Source organism: Poecile atricapillus, chromosome 14 (assembly GCF_030490865.1).
Source record: "Poecile atricapillus isolate bPoeAtr1 chromosome 14, bPoeAtr1.hap1, whole genome shotgun sequence".
NCBI lineage: Eukaryota > Metazoa > Chordata > Aves > Passeriformes > Paridae > Poecile > Poecile atricapillus.
In genome coordinates this window covers 12,321,120-12,340,597 of record NC_081262.1, presented here as the reverse complement: position 1 = coordinate 12,340,597, position 19,478 = coordinate 12,321,120, and the positions used below count along the sequence as shown (strand labels likewise).

General features: G+C 44.4%; 1 protein-coding gene across 3 annotated transcripts in view; it reads left to right on the top strand.

Moving 5' to 3' along the window:
- Nucleotides 1-19,478, top strand: part of MAD1L1 (mitotic arrest deficient 1 like 1) — a 346,214-nt gene that overhangs the window by 213,538 nt on the left and 113,198 nt on the right. For all 3 annotated transcript variants that reach the window (XM_058849980.1, XM_058849981.1, XM_058849982.1), the window contains one exon: nt 10,194-10,401. In XM_058849980.1, coding sequence (XP_058705963.1) covers nt 10,194-10,401 — 208 coding nt within the window. The remainder of the gene's footprint in view (nt 1-10,193; nt 10,402-19,478) is intronic.

The window sequence follows — 19,478 nt, the reverse complement described above, 5'->3', positions numbered from 1 at the left end:
CTTTTCCCTCTACCCAGTTATCCATTACTAGAGGAATTTCCACCTGGTTGGACATCGAGGTGATATTGGGGAAGATGAGCTCTCCCCAGGGGCAAGACAAACCACCACATCACTGTGAAGTGACTGTGACAGAATGAATAAAACTTTGCTGTAGCTGCTTTTCCCCTTGGTGTGTTGCAGGGTTTGGTTTTCCTCCTTTTCCCTGCCTGCTTGGCCACAGCAGAAGGTGCGTGGGAGGCAATAACCCCTCGCAGGGAGAGGCTGCACTGGAGCTTGTTTAACCTGCAACACATTTGCTGTAAATCCCACTCAGACACTGCCCAGCTGCTCCAGGAGACTGTCAGAAACGAGTCCTCCAAACCACTTGTGTCTGTCACGGTCTCTGTGTGATGGGAGAGGGAATTTGACTTGCTCTTTGAGTGGAAATGCTTCCAGCTTGAGACAGGAACTTGGTAATGGTGGTGGGTCAGCTCAGGGGGGCAGCCAAGGCTGAGGGTGCTCATTCATCCACTTCAACTCAGTGGGTTTGCTTTGTACCCTGCCAGCTTGGAATTAGACGTGCAAGGACATAAAATAGTACTTTTATATGCAATAAATTACAGGATCAAAATGTCCTGGTGCACTTAAAACCTTTAGGAGACTCAGCACTGCTGTTGTGGTTGACCTCAGCATCCAGCCTGTGCCACGTGTTTGCTGTACAAATACACAACATGATTGACAGCACTTCTTGTCACTTGTTTTTCAGGCTTTTTTATGCTCAGATGAACTTTGATGCTTCCATGAAGGCTTTTACATAATTTTTAATTATGCATCTTTCTTTTTATACCAGATAGTATCTAAAAAAAAATACCCGTAGAGGTTTTGCTTTTTGCTAATGAGATCCATTAACTGGAAAATCCTATTACATTGCAGTTTGACTTTGCTTTATAAAGTCTTGAAAGCGAGACCTCTGCTGCCATACTTCATTCTGGCTCTTCCATCTGGATACTGAGGGTCCTGGTCTAGCACAGCCAATTTGTGTTGCTTCTCTCCTCTGGGATCTCTCCTTGAAGTCCCATCTTGAATTCATTCCAAAGTAGAGCTTTACCAGCAAACACAGGATTATGGAGGCATTAAAGTAAGATTTATAGAGCATTGTCAGGAAGGAAAGCTTTGAGTGGCTGAATATCTGGATTGGAGTGAATACTACAAAAAAACTCACTTCAAGTGTCTCCTGTCTTTTTGGTCTCCTGAACAGTAACTGTATGTGCATGTTGCAGAATAAACAAGAGAGCAGCAAAGAAATAGTTAAACTTTTTGGTGAAGTGTGTACTTTTACTGAAAACCTAGATTTGGTCTGACACCTCTCAACAATATTCTCAACCAAAGTTACTTCATTTGTATGGGAAAGTTGGCAGAATGGTTTTTTGAAATTCAGATCTGTGAGAGCCAGCATTTCTCACCATATAAAGTTAAGACTTATCTCTGAAAAGGAATTTTTATAACTCACACTATAAGCTCTTTGGGGCTGTTTTCAGAACCTTTGTGCTTTTTATTTTCAGTGTCTTTATCAGAGGTTTTTGAACCAGCACAGGTCTCCTCTGCACGCTACTAGACTGTAAATAATAGCAACTTTTTATGGACTTTGTTCTCAGGAAAGACAGGAATCCTTGACTTGAAAAAACTAGTGTAGAAACCCTGGAATTCAAATCTCTAGGTGGTAACAAATCATCCTAGAGCAGACTATGATTTTCTTCCATTTCAATAAAAGCAAGAGCAGCAATTGAGCAGGACAGTGAACATTTGGATGCATTTTTTCTTTCAGATTATCCCAGCTTCATGCCATTCCATGTCTCTCTGTCCTGACTCTTAACCTTCTTGTCACGTTTGTTTGCATCCCAGACCTCATCTGAATGCCTCACTCAATGCAAATTACAGTCTTGCATCCTCCAGGGAACAACACATTTGAAAGAGATATAGGAAACAGATCTCCTTTTAAAACTACCTGAAGGGCTTCTGCACCACTGCTAAGACATTTTATTTTATTGCTCCCATTGTAGCAGCGTCCAAAATGTGTTACATGTTGTACCCAAAGATACAGTCTGGTGTCAGAACAGTGTGATTGGAGCTTTTTTTTGCCTGTGATACAGCCTAACTCCAACCACCTCCCTGTCTCGTTGCTGATTTGCTGCAGATGCTGCGGTGAAAGAGGCCACAGGGAGGAATATCAATGGGTATGGACAGTGTGAAAGATCTGCTCAGGAAGGAAGAGAAAAGCCCCTGTAGAAGCCTTTGTGGGAGGAGCAGCTGTTGCAGGTGGCATTGCTAATGGAGTGGAGAAGGTGATGTGGGACTCACTGCTCCTGGGAGCAAGGACGTGGAATCTGTTGTGCTGCTGGAGGAGTTTTACCAAGGATGAAGAGGCACAGCCCAGGCTGACACAGAATGTCTTCACTGCTCTGGAAATGGCTGATGTTGGGTGTTCAGGAGGCCAGAGGGAAAGGTTGCCTGAATGAAGGTGTATGAACAAGAGGCTGCATCACCTGGGCAAGGAGAAAGATCTTCCTGTTTTGCAGAAGTAGCAGGTGTTGTGCTAAGAACTGGCTAAGATAACGATGGAAAGGTTGCCCAAGTGAATTCCTGCTGCCAGGTTTCAGTGTTGTGTGTGTGCAGATGCACACAAAAAAATGATGGAGAGAGAAAAAGGGTAGGGAAGCGGCATGAGACCTGGTGGGAACAAATGAGCCTTTTCCCAACATCCAGCACCTTCTGTTTTTCTTTTTTTTCCTCCCCCAACTGCTTCTGATGTCAAGCATGCACATACTGGCAAAGCTACAAGGAGCAGGTGGTGGTTGTTGCTTATTTGTTAGTTTGCTTTGTCTCATCTTTGCAATCCATTTTTGTTAATACAGCTCCTGTTCCACAGGCTTTAAAGATTCCTTGGTGTGGTTATCTTGTGTGACAGAGGGAGCTGGGGCGGGTGAGCATGCTGTGCTTTGTGCACTGGGTACAGAGGGAATTCTTTGGGATGCAGTTTACTTTGGGTATTATTCTAATCACTTTAACAAGCCTGAGCAAAGAAACAAAAAGAACAAAACCAAGAAACAGAATTTCCATTAAAATGGTGTTTCCTGAGGTAGGATTAAGCTCTCTGAGGCTGCCTTGTACTGGGTACAGAAATGCATCCAATAGCCTTTTGTGTGAGAAAGCTGAGTAACCAATTTTTATTTTTTTTTTAAGCTGTTAAAGTTAAAATTTAGGTAGATCAAGAGAAGCTGCTCACCTGAATATCCAGGCAGACTCTAGTTAATAAGCAAGAGCTGTAGTTGTTGGGGACCTTGCATGTGCTTTTCAGGTGATAAATTCCAATTTTGCTTTCCCGCTGGTTTTTTGTTCTCCATCTTTGAGTGAAATTTCCAATGGGTATTGATGCAGGACTAACAGCAGACAATTCCTGACATAAATGCTGAGCCATTAACTGTAAGCTGAAGATAAACATGTTCAAAGACAACTCCTAATGATATGTGACTTGTCTGCTTTCATAACTCAGTGGAAGCAACGGGGTGTTCATTAGCTGTGTGCAAAGCCTGTGTGGCTGTTTACCCACAAATACCACGTTTGCAGTGAAGCCAGACAGTCATTCCAGAAACTCCAAGCCTTGGGAAAGGTGTGTTTGAGCAATGTAAAGGATCTATGGTGGGGAAGAGGCACTGAACCTCAAGAATAAACCTGCAGGTCCCCAAAAGCAGTGTCAGCTCCTCCAGCATCAGAAATGTGGATAATGCAAGAATTCAGTGGCTGGAGCCCAACACAGTGAAAGACCAGCCAGACTCCTTGAGTAACATTTTGTCACATTTTGTCCTGTCTTTGGGGGATTCAAGATGTGCCACCTCTGTTTTAGTCCACGATGTACCTGGATTTTATCTATTTATGTTTATTAAGTGTACCACCAGGCAGTGCCAGCAGTGAAGTGCCAATCTCTGCTCAAGAGTTCAAAGGTTCAGTTTTGGACATTGACTACCTGCATATACCCAATTACCTGCTGTGTGTTAGTGTTTACAATTTAAGTTATTCTTTTGCCTACTAGAGGTAGTAAATGGAAGCAAGAGCATTCCCTGGCCAGTTGGATGCTTTTCAAACATGGCTCTTCCAGCATCCCCCCAGCTGATGCTTTATGTTTTATATTTGTACAAAAGAAACTTTCCCATCTGTCTCCTACAGCTAGATGCAGTCTTTATTTCAACTATTCTTCCAAGGTAACTACTGACCCATTTAAAGCTGATATAATCTACTAAGCTCCTTAAATCATTTCTATTTAAGCTCTCCAGTACTGAATAATGCATCCCAGTTCAGAAACCTCGGAGATTTCTCTCTTTAGAAGTCAGCATGGGAAGAAATTCCTTAGCTCAGAAGGCTGCAGTGTTTGGGTGGCTCTCACCATTCATGAGAGTCGTGAGAGGAGGAAATGGTCCTTTCCTTGAAGAGCTTCCAATCGCCAGCCTTTTCTCAGCAGGGCCAAGCACAAGCTGTTGTATTGCCAGCCAGCAGCGATTAAACTCAGCTGTCCATATGCTCCACCAGAATTTATTGTGCTGCTCAGAAATCACAATCTTTTAAGGCTGATTGAGATACCAAGACTGAAAAAATGAGGTACTTAAGTGCATGTCAGTCCCATCTTTGGGGTTTCAATGATTTTGCTTGCCAAAGCATTAAACAGAAGGAGCCTGTAAGGATGTGAAGTCAGCTGAAAATCCTTCACGGCGCCTGCTGACATTGTATCCCGACACTCATTGCCTTTTTTGGGGATGTATGGACTTCTTTAATTTCATTAGTGATGTTAGATAAATATGTTCACACCAATGGATACCATTCCCCTTGCTACCAGCTCTACCTTCTGATCAGAAATACCTGCAGCAGATGAATAGACCTTAAATGGAGTTGTTAAGCGCTGAATGTTTCATCAAATGTAAAGTGGTCCACATGGTTTAAGTACTTTATTCTTACCTGTGTGCCTGTGAAAGTGAGTGGAGTAGAGAGAAAACCTTTTATAGCTCCTGGAGAAAGACATTGCTGAATTGGGACTGTGCAGTTTTCAAACAACCAGGAGGAGAGATGCCAAAATAAGTTCATCCCTTTTCAAGGTGCTGTCACTGGCAGCTTTCATTGTTCTTCTAAACAACTCCTCTTCTAAAGGAAAAGTTTCTGTTTTTCAGAGATTAAAGCAGTCCTGTCTTCATTCATTGCTTTGGCACTTGACTGATTCTTCCCTAATGGGCAGATTACTTAGGAAGTTTTTGAGCAGTAATTTCAACACGTAGACCAACATGCTGACTGTTTGACAATAATATACTTTTAAAAAATGACACATAGCATCAGCACAATTATCTCCCTGGGGTGGTGTTTTTTTTTCAAGCTGGAAGATGGAAGTGAGAGGGGAGGCAGCAGAATCTGACTTGAGCTTGTACCTCGCTTCCAGATGACAAATTGGCCCTGTTTCAAATTCTTTTTTCCACAGTCTTTTGTCAGAAAGTTTATTGATAGCCAGAGTCTTACTAAATAGTTCTGTCAGAGTGTGCTTGGATTAAGCCAATATTTGTGTGTGGCATCTGCAGTGTTTGTCCCACATGGTAATTCCACAGCTGGGACAGCAGCAATGGGGTGGTTCATGAGAGAGTTTCCCTTGTGGATACCCTGGGGCATATGTCTGAAAGGCTGAGAATAATGCATCAAAACAACATTATTTCACAAATTGTGGAATGTATTAACATGTGGAATCAACAGGTCATCACTATAAAATGTCCAGTGCCCTTCTGTAAGCCAAAAAAAAATGGTTTTGCTGCCTTAAGCACCAAATCAGCTACTAGTATCTTGCTTTCCAGGAATGAGTAATTCATTTTTTTAAGTGCCAACCAGGTTTGGTTGCAATCAATCAAGGTATTTATTGCTTTCCCCTAAATTGAAGCTCTGTGTACATTTTTCTGACAAATCTGAATTACTTGTTCAATGTTATTCCTGAAAAGAATCAATGAACGCCAGCAGTTCTCTCTAGTCCAAGTCATTTACTCTTCAAAATCTCTACAATTTCTGTTTTTTAAGGTATTGGGGAAAACAGGGGATGCTGCTGAGAAACTGGCAGTAATGTGTTATTTTTGCTTTCTGAGACACTGGCCATGATGTGCTGATGAGCAAAACAAGCTACCAAGATACTGCTGAACGAGCCAGGGCTGGGATGGCTTTCCAGCAGGGCTCTGTGGGTCTTACATCGATTGCATCGCCCAAATGTCCCACATTTCCATATAAAGGCACCATGAGCTTGAGTGGATTTGATCAAACCTCACATTCAGGCCAAGTTCCCAAACCTGCAGCACGATTTTCATGCTTCTTGGAGAAACCAGGGATACATTACTGTTGGTTATAAGATGCTTTTTACCTCTGCTAAGCAATACCTCCTTGCATGTGTTGGTTCAGCACAGAAGCAGCATCTGGAGCTGTGCCTGGGCAGCTGTTTGGGGAGTCCCAGCTCCTGTTCAAGGAACGTGGCTGTGTCTTCTGTGCCTGCCTTTCAAATGCCACTGTTTGGTTTTCCTCTTCAGTCACCCAAGATTAGAAATTATTTTCTAAATGGGAAAATCTGGTTTAGGTCTTCTCTCCCAGTGCCTGAAACAATTTTCCAGGCTTCTGCTGCACAACTGAAAGGACAAAATTATGATCAGTAAGACTAATTTATCGTAGGTGGAAGTGCAGCTGACAGAGAAAAACAGCAATTCACATTTTCCAGAACGAAAGGGATTCCAGGAGGATGTTGTTTGCTTTCTTCAGTCCCTGGTTTCCTACCAGCATTAGAGTTTCATGTCTGACAAAAGCTAGTGAGATTTTAATGCTGCTTTTCTGTCTCTTACATTTAGCAATTTCCAGCCATGGGTCTTCATAGAGCCAGCCCTAAACCGCTCATTTTCATGACACAAAGTCAGTCCCAACCTTCAGAAATTTGGGAAAAACACTCCAAACATCCCAAGCTGTGATGCTATTTTGACTTTCTGTATTACCTACACGAGACCCATCCCTTTCATCAGACACTGCCTCTGGTCTGCAGCGTTTCCATGGAAAGCTTCCTGCATTTATTTGAAACTCCAGAGAGTGCCAGTAAATTTCCTGGAGACTTAAGAAATGCTGTGCTTGGTAGGACTGTGAGATGGCAGCATGGTCTGGTGGTGAGGAGGAGCAGCTCTGAAGGTGTGTTTTCTTTTCTGCCATGATGCTGAGGAACCTGGAACCAGAGACTGCATCTTTCCATACCTGCACTCCCCTCACATACTGCATCTTTAGGCTTTCTTGTCTGCTTTTTGGGCTTTAGGTTTTAGTTCCCTGTGGGGTTTGTACAGGACCTGGCATGCTGGGATCCCTGTCTCATTTGGTTTCTTTTAGGTATTGCTATAATATAAACCAGCTGCACTAATATTTTAGCTGTAGGGAGAAATGTACTGGTTTGATGTGTGCTGTGTAGAAGAAAGAGAAAGCTACTGCCCCTAGCCCAGAAATGTGAGTAGCATAGCAAATATGTTAGTGATCTCCCAGAAATGTTAAATGAGATGGATTCTGCCACTGCCTTCATTGCACTGTGGGCTTTTAAGAGATTCTCTTGTCTCAGTGAAGTTTCAGACTGATGTGCTGAGGAGAGCTGGTGAACCCTGAAAATAAGGCTGAGTCCTGGTGATGAGTTTTAGAGCAAGATTTTTCAAGGGGGGCATGTTATGAAAAAAGATAAATAGTCTGAAAGATTTGTGAGAGCCAAAGCACTGTGGCTTCATGGCAGGGCTTTACGGAAAGGCCAGATGGATGATGGAAAAGAGTAAATAACCTGCAGAATAAACAGATTGGTGCAGTGTGGGTTACAGCAGCCCTAGCAGTGTCCAGGTGTGCAAGGCTTTCCTCACAGGGACCCTGCCATGGTGATCCCTGCACTGGAGCTGGGATGGTGCTGGCAGCCAGGGTGAGGAGCTGTGAGCTCTGCCTGACCTTGGCAAGGGAAGCAGGGTCAGAAACACCAGCAGCTGCCCAAGGAGAGCTGGGATCCACAGAGCATCCTTCTGCCAGCCAGAGTAAGCTCTGTTGCAAACCTTGGAGTTGAATCTCTTCCCTTGGAAGACAAACACGAGAGTGAGGAGTGCCCTGACCTGTCTGGAGGAGTCCTGAAGTGCAAATAGCACGAGAAGGTAACGAGCTGAGTACAAAAGCAGGTTTGTAAATGCCAGTGTGTGCTGGGGAAAATATATCTAATGAGCTGGTGTTGCAGCTGTCTTCCTTCTCCCTCTGTTTGACATCTCCAAGATGCTGTTTGTGTCCTTCAGGTCTCACCTGAATTTCTCTTGATCAAAGCTGTCTGTGGGATTATTTGTTCTTTTGGCCTGAATTGCCTGCTTGGCAGTTAGGGGAGGTTTTTCTCAGCCTGGCTATGGGAATGGGGTCACAGAGCTGTTGCTGTGGGGCTGCAGGGCAGTGCTGCCCTCCCAGGTGTTCCTGAGGTCACTGAAGTGAGTCTTGGGCAGTAGGAGAACGTGCATCACCTGCTCACTGCGTGGCCAAGGGTTGGCAAACCACATATCCTGGCTGTGGGCAGTGCAAACAGCTGGGAAGGGCACCTGAGGTTTCCATGTCTGAGTCTTCCCAGCTCCCTGGAGTGAGCTCTTGGGTCAGGGAAGACCTCGGGGAGTTCCTCCCAGCCCTTCTTAGCCTGGGACATACACATGTGTGATCTCCTTTCTTTGTAACTTGCACGTACCCTGTGGAGCAGGGACTCTCTCCTACCCAGATGCACAGCTGTGGGCAAACTGGTTTCTCACAGTAGTTACGAGGAACCACCACATCCCTCTTTTTTTTTTTAACTCTGGGAAGAAAATCCCAGAAGAGCATCTTTGACCACAGTGGTAGAAGCTGCTATTTCATGAAAGCCTACAAATTTGTCCACTCTTTAGCACTCTCCCAGCAAACAGAGATTCTGGAGGATTCTCACATGTCCTGTCCTGGCACAGCCCAGTTATGGAGCTGTTGTCCTTGATTTTGTCAAACCTGTTTTTGATGCTGTTTTGTGTCTATTGCCAGGCTCTGGGCAGTGAGTTTCAGCAGTTCACTGCCTGATGAGGAGCTTCACAGTATGTGAATAGAGAGTATCTTCAATAAAAGATGTTTGGGAGTGGGATCTTCTGGGGTCTCTTACCAGCAATGATCAGCAATGCAGGATGAAGTCGCTCAGTCTCTGCTCTGGTTTGCATGGAAAAAAAACCCCACATAAAGTTCTATCACGTCTTTAATGGAAATGAAATGATAAAATTGGGATAATACCTACCTCATGCTGCTCTTGAGGGTTAATTAATGTTTACAAAATCACTTTAGGTCTCGAGATTTAATTGAAGGAAAAATATTACCATATAAAATAGCTTTTTATGCAGGCACTGCTATAGGGTTTCAGCTGGGCAGAGTGCCGTGGCAGCCAGTGTTAGCACATGTTTTACTACATTTATGGTTGTGAGGCTTCCTGTAGTTTATATGAAAATTGTCTCTCTGAAATCACAAATGAAACATCAGTGTTTTCCTCTCTCTTTGAAAGAATATTAATTTGCTATCCTAGGGCTTGACTGACTACTTAAACTGCTGTAAATACAACTGTCCTTTGAGAAAAAAGGAATGGAATATCTGTTCCCTTGCTTGGGATGAGCTGATACAACTTGCTAATGACTCCACCTTTGGATGCTATGGATGTTGGTGGTTTATATGAGCAATAAATCAGGCTGGCACTGGGTGTCCTGCTGTCATTTAAGGGTGCGTTTGGGTGTTCATTATAATCTCCTGCAATCAAGAGATTTTAAATGCAGCTATAAAACTTCATTTCTGGAGTTAAATTTGATTGTGGAAGTATCAGCCAGGGAACAAGTTGTGTTAAGTGGGGTGTTTCTGGGGGTTTTTTCTGGTTTGGTTGTTTTTTGTTTGTTGTTTCTTTGCCTTGTTTCAGGGTTTTGTTAAAGATGGAGTAGGAAGAGAAGGAGAAACAACATTGGGTTTGGCTACCTTCAGCTGTTGGAATAAAACCTTGTCACTGCATAAATGTCACCTTATTTTCTGCTGTAACATTTTTTTATTTCACGGAGTGGTACAGGCTGGGTGGGCTTGGAGGTTGGGTTGGTTACTCAATGTGCTTTTGTGTTTTTTCTGCCACCCAGGGTGACTACGACCCCAGCAGAACCAAAGTTCTCCATTTCAGCATGAACCCGATGAGTTTGGCCAAGCAGCAGCGCAAGGAGGAGCAGCAGCAGCTGCAGGAGGAGTGTGAAAGGCTGCGGGAGCTCGTGAGGGTGCTCCAAGGAGGCGGCTCCATCTCTGGGAATCTGGAAGGAGTTGGGGGTTTTCAGTCCCCACAAGAAGTTGCAGGTAGGCTGCTGGCTTCTGGTTCTGGGGATGCATTTATTCATCCATGTTGCCAGAGGAACTGAGTGCAGAAGCAGATGGAGGCAGTGCAGTGTGCGTGATGGAGTGATTGTATGGAAAATGAAAAATGAAAAAAGCTGGGTTGGTGCAGGAGAGAGTGAATGTGTAGTGGCAATCCTGTGGCAGTGTGGTAGAGGGTGGGTGGTAAGGCTAAATAATAATAATTCATATCATTTGCTCATGATGAATGAAATACCAATACAACAGCCTTCATAGGCTGATGCTGCTGACAGAGTGAAAGGAAATATTTCCTTCCTTTCAGGGCTGGTTTAGCCCTTGAGGTAGTACAGACAGCAGGAAATAACTTTCATAGCTGCAGGGAAGCAAGTGGTTGGAATCTTTTCAGACCTGGCTTAAAACAAATTAATATTGTTTATCAGTGTATATGTGCCCCATTAATCACAGCTACATTCAATACTCCATGAAAGCAGAGTACATCTTTCACTGAGCTAAATACATTTCACAGAATCTGTGGCACAGCAGTACAGTCTGTCTTCCTTTCATATACCTGAGGGAGACTTTTTAGTACAGTAACCCCAAAAATCAACACCTCCAGACATGTTCTCAGACTCTGAAAATCAAGGTAAGGATATCAATAAAGCCTAACAGATCACCTGTAACACTCAGAGGGACCAGGCAGAATCAAGCTATGCTGAAGAGCCCAGGAGAAGTTACTGCTGTAACTCTGTCATTGCCTCAAAGCAATTTGTTAGAGAAGAGAAAAATGGAAGGGAACTGAAGGTCTGTGTGGAGCAAACCTGGTGTGTTCCAACTGCATATACATGGTCAACGTCTGGAGGTCAGGATCCTCCCTCAAATGAGACTGAGAGAGCAGAGCTTTTCCCTAAGGTCACAAGTGCTGGAGACTTCAGACCCACAAAAGGACAGAACCCTGGCTTAAAGAAAATGCACTTTCATTTTCATCACCATTTTTCTCTGTTATGAAACTGAAATTCTCAGAAAGTAGCTTGTCTGTTTTCCCATCGCTCAAACAATGGCACTTTATTACTGCTGAGAATGTATTTGTTCCAGCATCTCAAAGTGGATTATGGTACTATATAGCCTTAAAAATATGATGGTGAGAAGTGCAGATGGGGTGGTTTATAAAGTGAAGAGCTCACTGCCTGTTACAAGTGACAGTTCTGTCACTCCTGCTAGTGGATGCTGTAACAGATGCATAAGCATGAAACACTTGGCAAGCGTTTAAAAAGACCACTGTCTGTAGGATATTCCAGTCTCAGAGCCCCAGTGGGCAGTTCTTGGGGATAGCTCTCGCATTGCAGTTTGGATTTGGAATGCACTGGGTTTTAGGGGTTTAAATTGCAGCAGATGCTGCTGCCCAGTGCCCTTGTCTGTCCTCATGCCCCGAGTACCAGGCACATCTGATGCTGCAGGTCCAGGGGCTGACAGTGCCCAGTGAGGGCAGGGGCAGAGAGGCTGCAGAGGTGAGCTCAGTGCAGTGTCTCTGTCACTGATGAATGAACCTCTGGGGTACATCTGCAGTAATTAGACCATCTCTTCTGGGGAAATGTGTTCCTCATGTGTGCCTCCTGTGATGTGCTGGGATTATTATTCTGCTGCCTTTCCACGCAGTTGCTTTTAGCTGGTTGTGAGGTGCCTCTGTGCTGGGATGTTACCAGGTTTGTCGTTAGCTCAGAAGGGATGCATTTTTAAAGCTGTTTTCTCTTCTGCCTTTGATTCCAACAGGAAAACAAACAGCTCACTGGGTTTCAGGGTATTTCCAGTCTCATGTATGTGATGGGTTTTTTTTTTCCTTTTACCCCAATCCCAAGCTACATCATTCTGACTTCTGGTGACCAGCTCAGATGGAAGAAAGCATCAGGTTCAGAACTTAGAAGGGTGGGAAGTACTTCAGTGTCATTTACCAAAGTCACAAGAGGGCCCTTTGGATTCTCAGAGTGCCTGTAAGTGCATCTGGAGGTGGTTCTTGTAAACAAAATGGGAAAAAGCTGTTGAAGGATGGAGAAGTCCTGTGGATGGCTCTCTTTGAGGACAGGGTGAAGGTAAAGGAAGCCAGATTATGTGGAAAGATCTTAGGCATTTTTTCTTATGTGCATCACTGTCATGCACAGGGAACATTGCCATAAATACACCTAAACTCTCATTTCTGCTGTGGGAGCATTCAGCAGCATGGTCAGAGCATGGCGACTGCAAATGTTGGGATGTGAAGAAGCGCTGAGGATGTTACAGTGCTGACCACAAGGTTACTGGGTTATTCTGAGCTGGCTTTAAATTAGCCAGGTGAATGCCAGATTTGGCCTCCTTGCTGGAGCAGGGAGAGCTTCTGGTGGGTTTGGGGACAGCTGATCAAGTGTGCTGTGCAAGCTGCATCCATTTCTGCATTGATTCCATCCTGCATCCGCAGTGTGCATACGGCAGCTGTTGAGCAGTGGCTCGACAACATAGATTTGTGTGGCCAGAAAACTCACACAATCTCCCTCTGGATTAGACATGGGAGATCCAGCCTTTGCTGTTTTCTTAGCTCTGCCCACAGGAACAGCTGCCACATGCCTTCTACTTCAGTGTATTTTCAAGGTGTGAAGTGGGGAACATGTGGCAGAAACTCCCTCTGCTTTGTTTGTCACTGTCCAATTGGCTACCAGGGAGGGAGGTGCGTTGTGCATGATAAGGGAGTGGATTTCTGTGTGTTCTGTGAAGCTGTTTCTGTACAAAAATAACAAGAATTGGAGTTTTTCTTTCACCCCTTTCTGTCAGCTGCAGTCCCCATCTGTCTGTTTATCCAGCTCGTTTGTGTGACACACACAAGAGGCAAATTCAGTTCTCTGAGCTTTTGAGGAGGGAGGTCCCTGGTGTCAGAGTAGAATGGGATGAAGAGAGAGCAAGGACAGAGTAGGAAGAGTGTGGATAAAAGCTAGGAGGACAGCAAAGGTCATGTGTAAGTTTGCATTTTGCCTTTAGACAGATAGAGGTAAATGTAAGATTTTATTGTCCTGTTTTGCCATATAACCTGACTGGCTGCTTGGTGAGGTGAGGGATTTGGGTGGCCTCCAGCCAGTCAGGTTTGATGCATTCAGCAAGCTTATGTGGTATGCAACAGCTGTGCTTATGGTTCACAGAATTATAATTATACCAACCAAAAAAAGGCATTAAGGACAATGATGTTGATGGTTTTGATAATAATGTATTGGCCATTGTTAAATCCCTTCATTGGACTGGAGTGCAGCACATTTCTTCTGATCGTATTTCCGACTCCTGCATAGGTAATAAGAAAATTATTACTGTGGACGTTAAAGCTCATTAAATGTGACTCTATTAAAAATCAAGGTTATGCTGGACTTTAAATCTCTTTGAGCATAACCGCTGGAGGCTGCAGCACAGCCTGGCAACTTGCCACGTGGTTCAGTGGCCCTTTCCTCTCATTTCTGCTGGAATAGTCCCTGTTCAGATGGGCACCTGCGGAGGGCTAGAACAACATCCTGTCCTTTTCCAGAATGCAGCCTGGCAGTGCAGGCCCGTGGGGTGTTGAGGGGGGCAGAGCTGTGGGCAGCACACTCGGGGCGTGGGCTGAGCTCTGTGAGTGTTGTTTGTGTTCCTCTGCTGGGTTGTGTGAGAGCAGGGAGCAGCAAGGTCACGCAGCCATCTGGGGAGAGGCTCCGAGTCTCCTGCCTCAGAAACAGGCATGCAGATTGTGACAGCTTTGGAGAGGTGGCATAGGGCATTGCTGCACAGATCTGAAATCTGTTCCAGTTCTTCATTTCCCTTTCCTGTGCTCTTCACACCTTCCCTCCACTGCCCCTTCTGTATTTTAGTCTGCATCTTCTACTTTTTTTCTTCCATCTCCATAGCTTTTTCTATTTTTTCCCCCATTTCCTCTCCAGGCCATTTCTGTTTAGATCTTTCTTTTTTTTGCCCTGTGGGGTCCTGGTAGACCTCTTGATTTCTGGCACTGCTAGAGATGGATTTGGATCTTAGTTGCAAGCAAATATGTAGGTGGCAGCTAATGGGGAGCTGAGAAAAGTAATGACTTGTAACAAAGCATAGGTAGAAATGAGACAGAATGGTGCAGAGGTGCTCCTTTTCTCCATTTGTGTTCCTAACTTAAAGGTAATGTATCTGAAGGTAGGAATGGATGATCCATGGAAGCTGGTTCCTGACTAAAAGAATGCAGTAATGCGAATTTTCCATGAGCTCTCATGATTTATTGCTATCCCGTAGCGACACTGGAGTGTTCCCTTCTTCACGCAGCTTCTCCCTGTGAGAAAGAGGAAAAGTGCTTTTAATATTCTTTCTGGTGAGAGAGAGGCTGGCACCCCTACCAGGAAGGAAGATGGGGAAATCAACTCTGATTTCAGCCATCTGGGGAGAACTTTGGAACTATTTTCCTGGGCATAATCCCACCAAAAAGAAAAGCTGTTCATCCATCTCAATGGTTTGAGTGTCCTTTTCCCCTTGTTAGGGAAAAGGTGTGCAAAGGGGGTCCTTGATGAAGGACTGGGGAATCTCACTCTGAGGCAGGTGTTTGGCCCTAACACAGATGCTACACCTGGCATTCAGCAGGGGCTGGCCCCAGCATCACAGCCATGCCAGGGCCTTGTAAAATGTATTTAATTGGATTTAAATTGGGTAATGAATTAATATTAAAATAATCTAGCCTTGTTGAAATGATGAACCAGAGATGGTAAAATTTGTCACTGTCCCAGTGTGCTTGTGCTTCTGTTGAATGTGTTTCTGAGTACAGAAGGTACAAAAAAGGAGCAGATGGAATTTAGAAGTTGCCATTCTCCATCCACAGTTGGCTGAGCTGTTGGTGCTTGGAAGCTTTGGTGCTTCCTGCCATCTGTGTAGGGAATCCACACATGATGAGGGCTGCACCTGTGAATGAGACCCGAGTCCACCTGATGGAGGATCCTTCCATGACCTCAGCTGCTGGTGGGGTGCACATGTGGAAGTGCAGCCTCCGCTCCTCACCTTGTGCCAGTGGCTCCCAGCATCCCACTGGTCAAATGGGCTTGGGCCAGGTGAGTGCACAGAGGGCAGCTCTCCTTCATTCTCGTCCTGCCTCTTCCTGAAGCACAGGAAAGATTCATTAGGTGACCCTTCTGTCACTTATGTTTAACCTGCCAGTTCTCCTTCACTTGTACTGAAGGAACTGCCTTTGTTCTAAATAGACACAAAGGTCCAGGGCATTTGCTGCCTTCAAATGTTAAGGGACTTCTGTGAAAAGCAGGATGTTAGCCTTTGTGCCCTGCCTGTATCTCAGTAAATTGCTTTCTGCATATCCCAATTTCATCTGAAGTTAATAAAGAGCTTGACTTTGCCTCTGGTGCTTTGCAGTGCACTGATGAAGGTCTGTCCTCTTTCACTCCAGAGATGGCCACATATCCTTGATGGGGGAAGAAATCATCCCCTTCTGCTACCTGCATCTGAGATGTTGTGTAGCCTTGGTGTGCAAACCACAAATGATGTGGAAAGCAGCACAAGGGCTGAGAGTTATTAGCAGCAGTCCTGACCCACTGGGAGCTGCCTGCCCTCCTGTGCTGACTCCACAGCCTCCGTGGGGCAATCCCTCCAGCTCTCAGCTAATTCTCGTTATTATTGTTTTTATGGTGCTACTTTCTCTTCTGCAAGACATTTAGTCCAGTCTGGGACCTGAATTGTATATTAAGACTGGGAATAAGCTGATAGTTTAAATAGAGCTTACTTTGATTCCCTTCGTTATTATCCAGATCCCTTTGTCTCAGCCCAGCACTAGAGATAGCCAGGTGGTGCTGCTAAATATACCTGTTTTCATAAATAACTCTAGCAGAGTTGTGATCTCCTGTACTTCATATTGACAGGGTTACAGTGGTCAGGGGAGAGTCCCTAAGTGATGTCAATGGATTTGGGCAGAGCAGCCATAAGGGGAAAATACCTTGAAGCTTTTGTGTGCTCTGATTCAGCAAGAGTGCCTTTGATGGTAAATGTTCTGCACTACTGTAGTCACTGCAGACACCTATAAAGGTCCTGGCTTGAATGAAAGACCAGTATCTCAAGAGGGCTGGAAGAAATGTTTCCTGGTCTTTAAAAAAATTGCTTTAATCATATATAGTACTCATCACCCAGAAAGATTCCCAAGGTTTTTTTTTTTGTGGAGTTAATACAGATATGAAGTCATGCAGCACTGAGGATATTGCAAACAGTGTGTCCTGCCTGTGGCAAGATGCCATGAGTCTGTTGAACAACCAGAGACTTGCCCTGAGCTCGGTGTAATCTGTGTGCTGCGAGAGGGCCAAAGGTTGCTGACCGAACAAACCCCCAAGGAAGCTGCAGCTTCTTGTGAAACTGGGATGGGAAGTGCCACTGAGACATTGCTGGAACTTTCAGGCTCTGTCTGCTGTCCAGGGAGCCAGAGGTTTGTAATAAATTCTGTAAAGTAGTTCTGTTGTAGCTGGCAAATGTGTAAAACTTGGTGTCAGTCAAAGGTTACTATCCAGACTATACTTAGCCTTCACAAAGAGCAAAAAAAGCTGCAGGATTTCTTCCTGCCCTCCTTTTCTACCAATTTCACATGAGAAGTTCTTGGAGAACTCAGTATTTCTCTTTTTCTAAGAGGCAGCCTGTGAAGCTATATAATACTTACATACAGCTCCAGCAAGTCCTACAAGGGTTATTTTTAAAGCATCTTCTACTCTCTTGCTATGCACTATGTAGAAATGGATTACAAAATATTTAGTAGAAGTAGACTTTGTTCCATAAAAAAACCCCAACATTTCTGCAAAGAAAAAATAATAAAATAAGTTGTGAGAGAGAAGGAAATGGAAAAGAAAATAAAAATGTATATGTGATGAGGAGCACCAAATTTAAACACAACTGCGACAACATCTGCAATGGTTTCTGTAGCAATATGAGGAAGGAGGCTCCCAAGGGAAGATTCTCTAGGCTTATTGATCCTGACTTGAGTCTGGGTGTAATGGAAATGAGTAGCACTGCAAGAAAATACAGCTGAGGAGAAGGCTGCTGCTTTCCTGGGCAAATGCATTTTCCTTACTCAGTCCTGACACAGTAAAGGTGTGCTGTTACATCTGGGGAGGAAGAGGCTGCCTTTGCTGAGGTAGGTGGGAAGGTTAGAGGTAGCTAAAGTTGTTACAGGTGGGCAGAGAGAAAGGTTAGAGCTGACATCAGGGAGCAGATAAATCAAGAGAAAATGTGTAGAGAAACCTGGGCTGACAAGGAGTATTCTGTCTCCTGTATGTGGCTGTGCAGGAAAAACTGGTGATAGAAACAGTATTTTTAAACCTGATTACTTGGGATTCCAGTTCCCAGTCCATCAGTAGCTAAGTGAAATACAAAGTGAGCATGTGGAAGAGTTGTTCTCACTACCAGAAGTAACCCCCAGAAGTAGCTGTGCTCCTTCATTTCTACTCAGAGGATGTTCAGAGCCTTTTCAAGGAGAAAAGCCAACAAGCTGCAGAAGGATCCAAAACCCTCGTCTCTGTGTTCTAACTCCTTCCCACTCCCACAATCCTTGTAAAACACCACCAAATTTGTACTGTACAGAAGCTGCCACATGAAAGGTAACACCCTTTGTGGCCACAGTTCTTCTGTGTCCTCCAGGTTCTTCGATGTCCCTTGTACTGATGGTTTCTTTACCAACCAGAGATAAGCCAGCAGCCTGTTGAGTTTTGTTGTTGGTAAACTTTGGTGTTTGTGTTTTCCTGCCTGGGATATTTGAGTCAAGATCTCATTTCTTGGCTGTGGCCTCCTTAGTGGCTGGGATGCTCCTGCCAGATCTCTCCAGTCCTGAAGGGAAGGAGATGCAGTATTATCTGCAGCTGCCCTTTGGCTCCTGCAGGGCTCTGCTGTGAGCTGCCTCTGACAGCACTTTGCATCGTGGAGCAGCTTTTGATTAGGCCTGATGTGCCACAAGGCCTCTGGATGTACACAATTGAAAATGCTCTTTCATTCATCAGCAGGATTGAGAAGAAAGGCTTGTGCTGATGTCTCAAATTCAGGCTGACACGATTTCCCTGACATCAGAAAAACCAGCCTGCCAGTGTGGCGGGCGCTCCGGCAGCGGAGAGCCTCAGATCTCTGCTCTGCATCTTGTCAATGTAGTGTTTCTCCTGGAAATTAAAACCCCATGCCTCTGTGAGCCAGTGGAGTGGTGAAAATCCAGTGGAGGAACTTTGAAAGGTGTGTCAAGGGCACTGGGAAGTCTTGAAAAGCCTTGTGCTGGCAAGGTGAGCATCCCCTTGGTTGGGGTTGTTTATTGGATTCAGGAAGGATTACAGGAATGGGAGAATACTGAACTTATTTATCCTTTCCTGCTCCATACTATCCAAGATGGTTTTCCTGTTGTGATCAGGTCATAACAGGAATAAAATGACTGACTTCTCTGGTTTTCTCTGGAGTCCTCATATCAATTTACAGGTAACTTTATGTGGCCAGGAGCTGACATCTGACTGTCTTCACAGCATAAATCAGGGCTCCTTAACACAATCCCAGTGAATGTATGGAGACTGAGAGAAAAAGTTTGTCTCCTTGTACCACATTTTAAAGGGGCAACGTGCAACTAAAAATTTGGAAGCTAAAGCATAACTTCTATCATGGACTTTTTCTGGTTCATCTCCCTGTCTGTGGGAAGCTGTTTTTTTCTGAGAAATACTGTTGTGCAGTTGAATTTCCAGTTTTTCTTTTTCACTTATGCTGATTATTTAGGAGCTGCAAAGGAAGTAAAATAAGGTTCAATATTTTAGAGCGGCGGCTGTATTTAAGAAGTTTATATTTGATGAGGAAGTTGATGACATTGCATTACGTGAATTTGATGTGCAAAGTTGTCACTAGAGTGTAAACACAGTGACAGCAGGACCAGCAATTCCCAGCCTAATCAAGTAAGCAGAGTCACACATTCTTTGAGCTATAGCGTAATAGAGACTGATTTACATATTAAAATGAGAGAAGCTACACTGATCCAACAATTAAGTTGATATTTTAATTGCCTAAAAGTCAGGAAATTCAAAGTTATGTTGCCTGCATCAGTTAATTTGTCACCCACATCT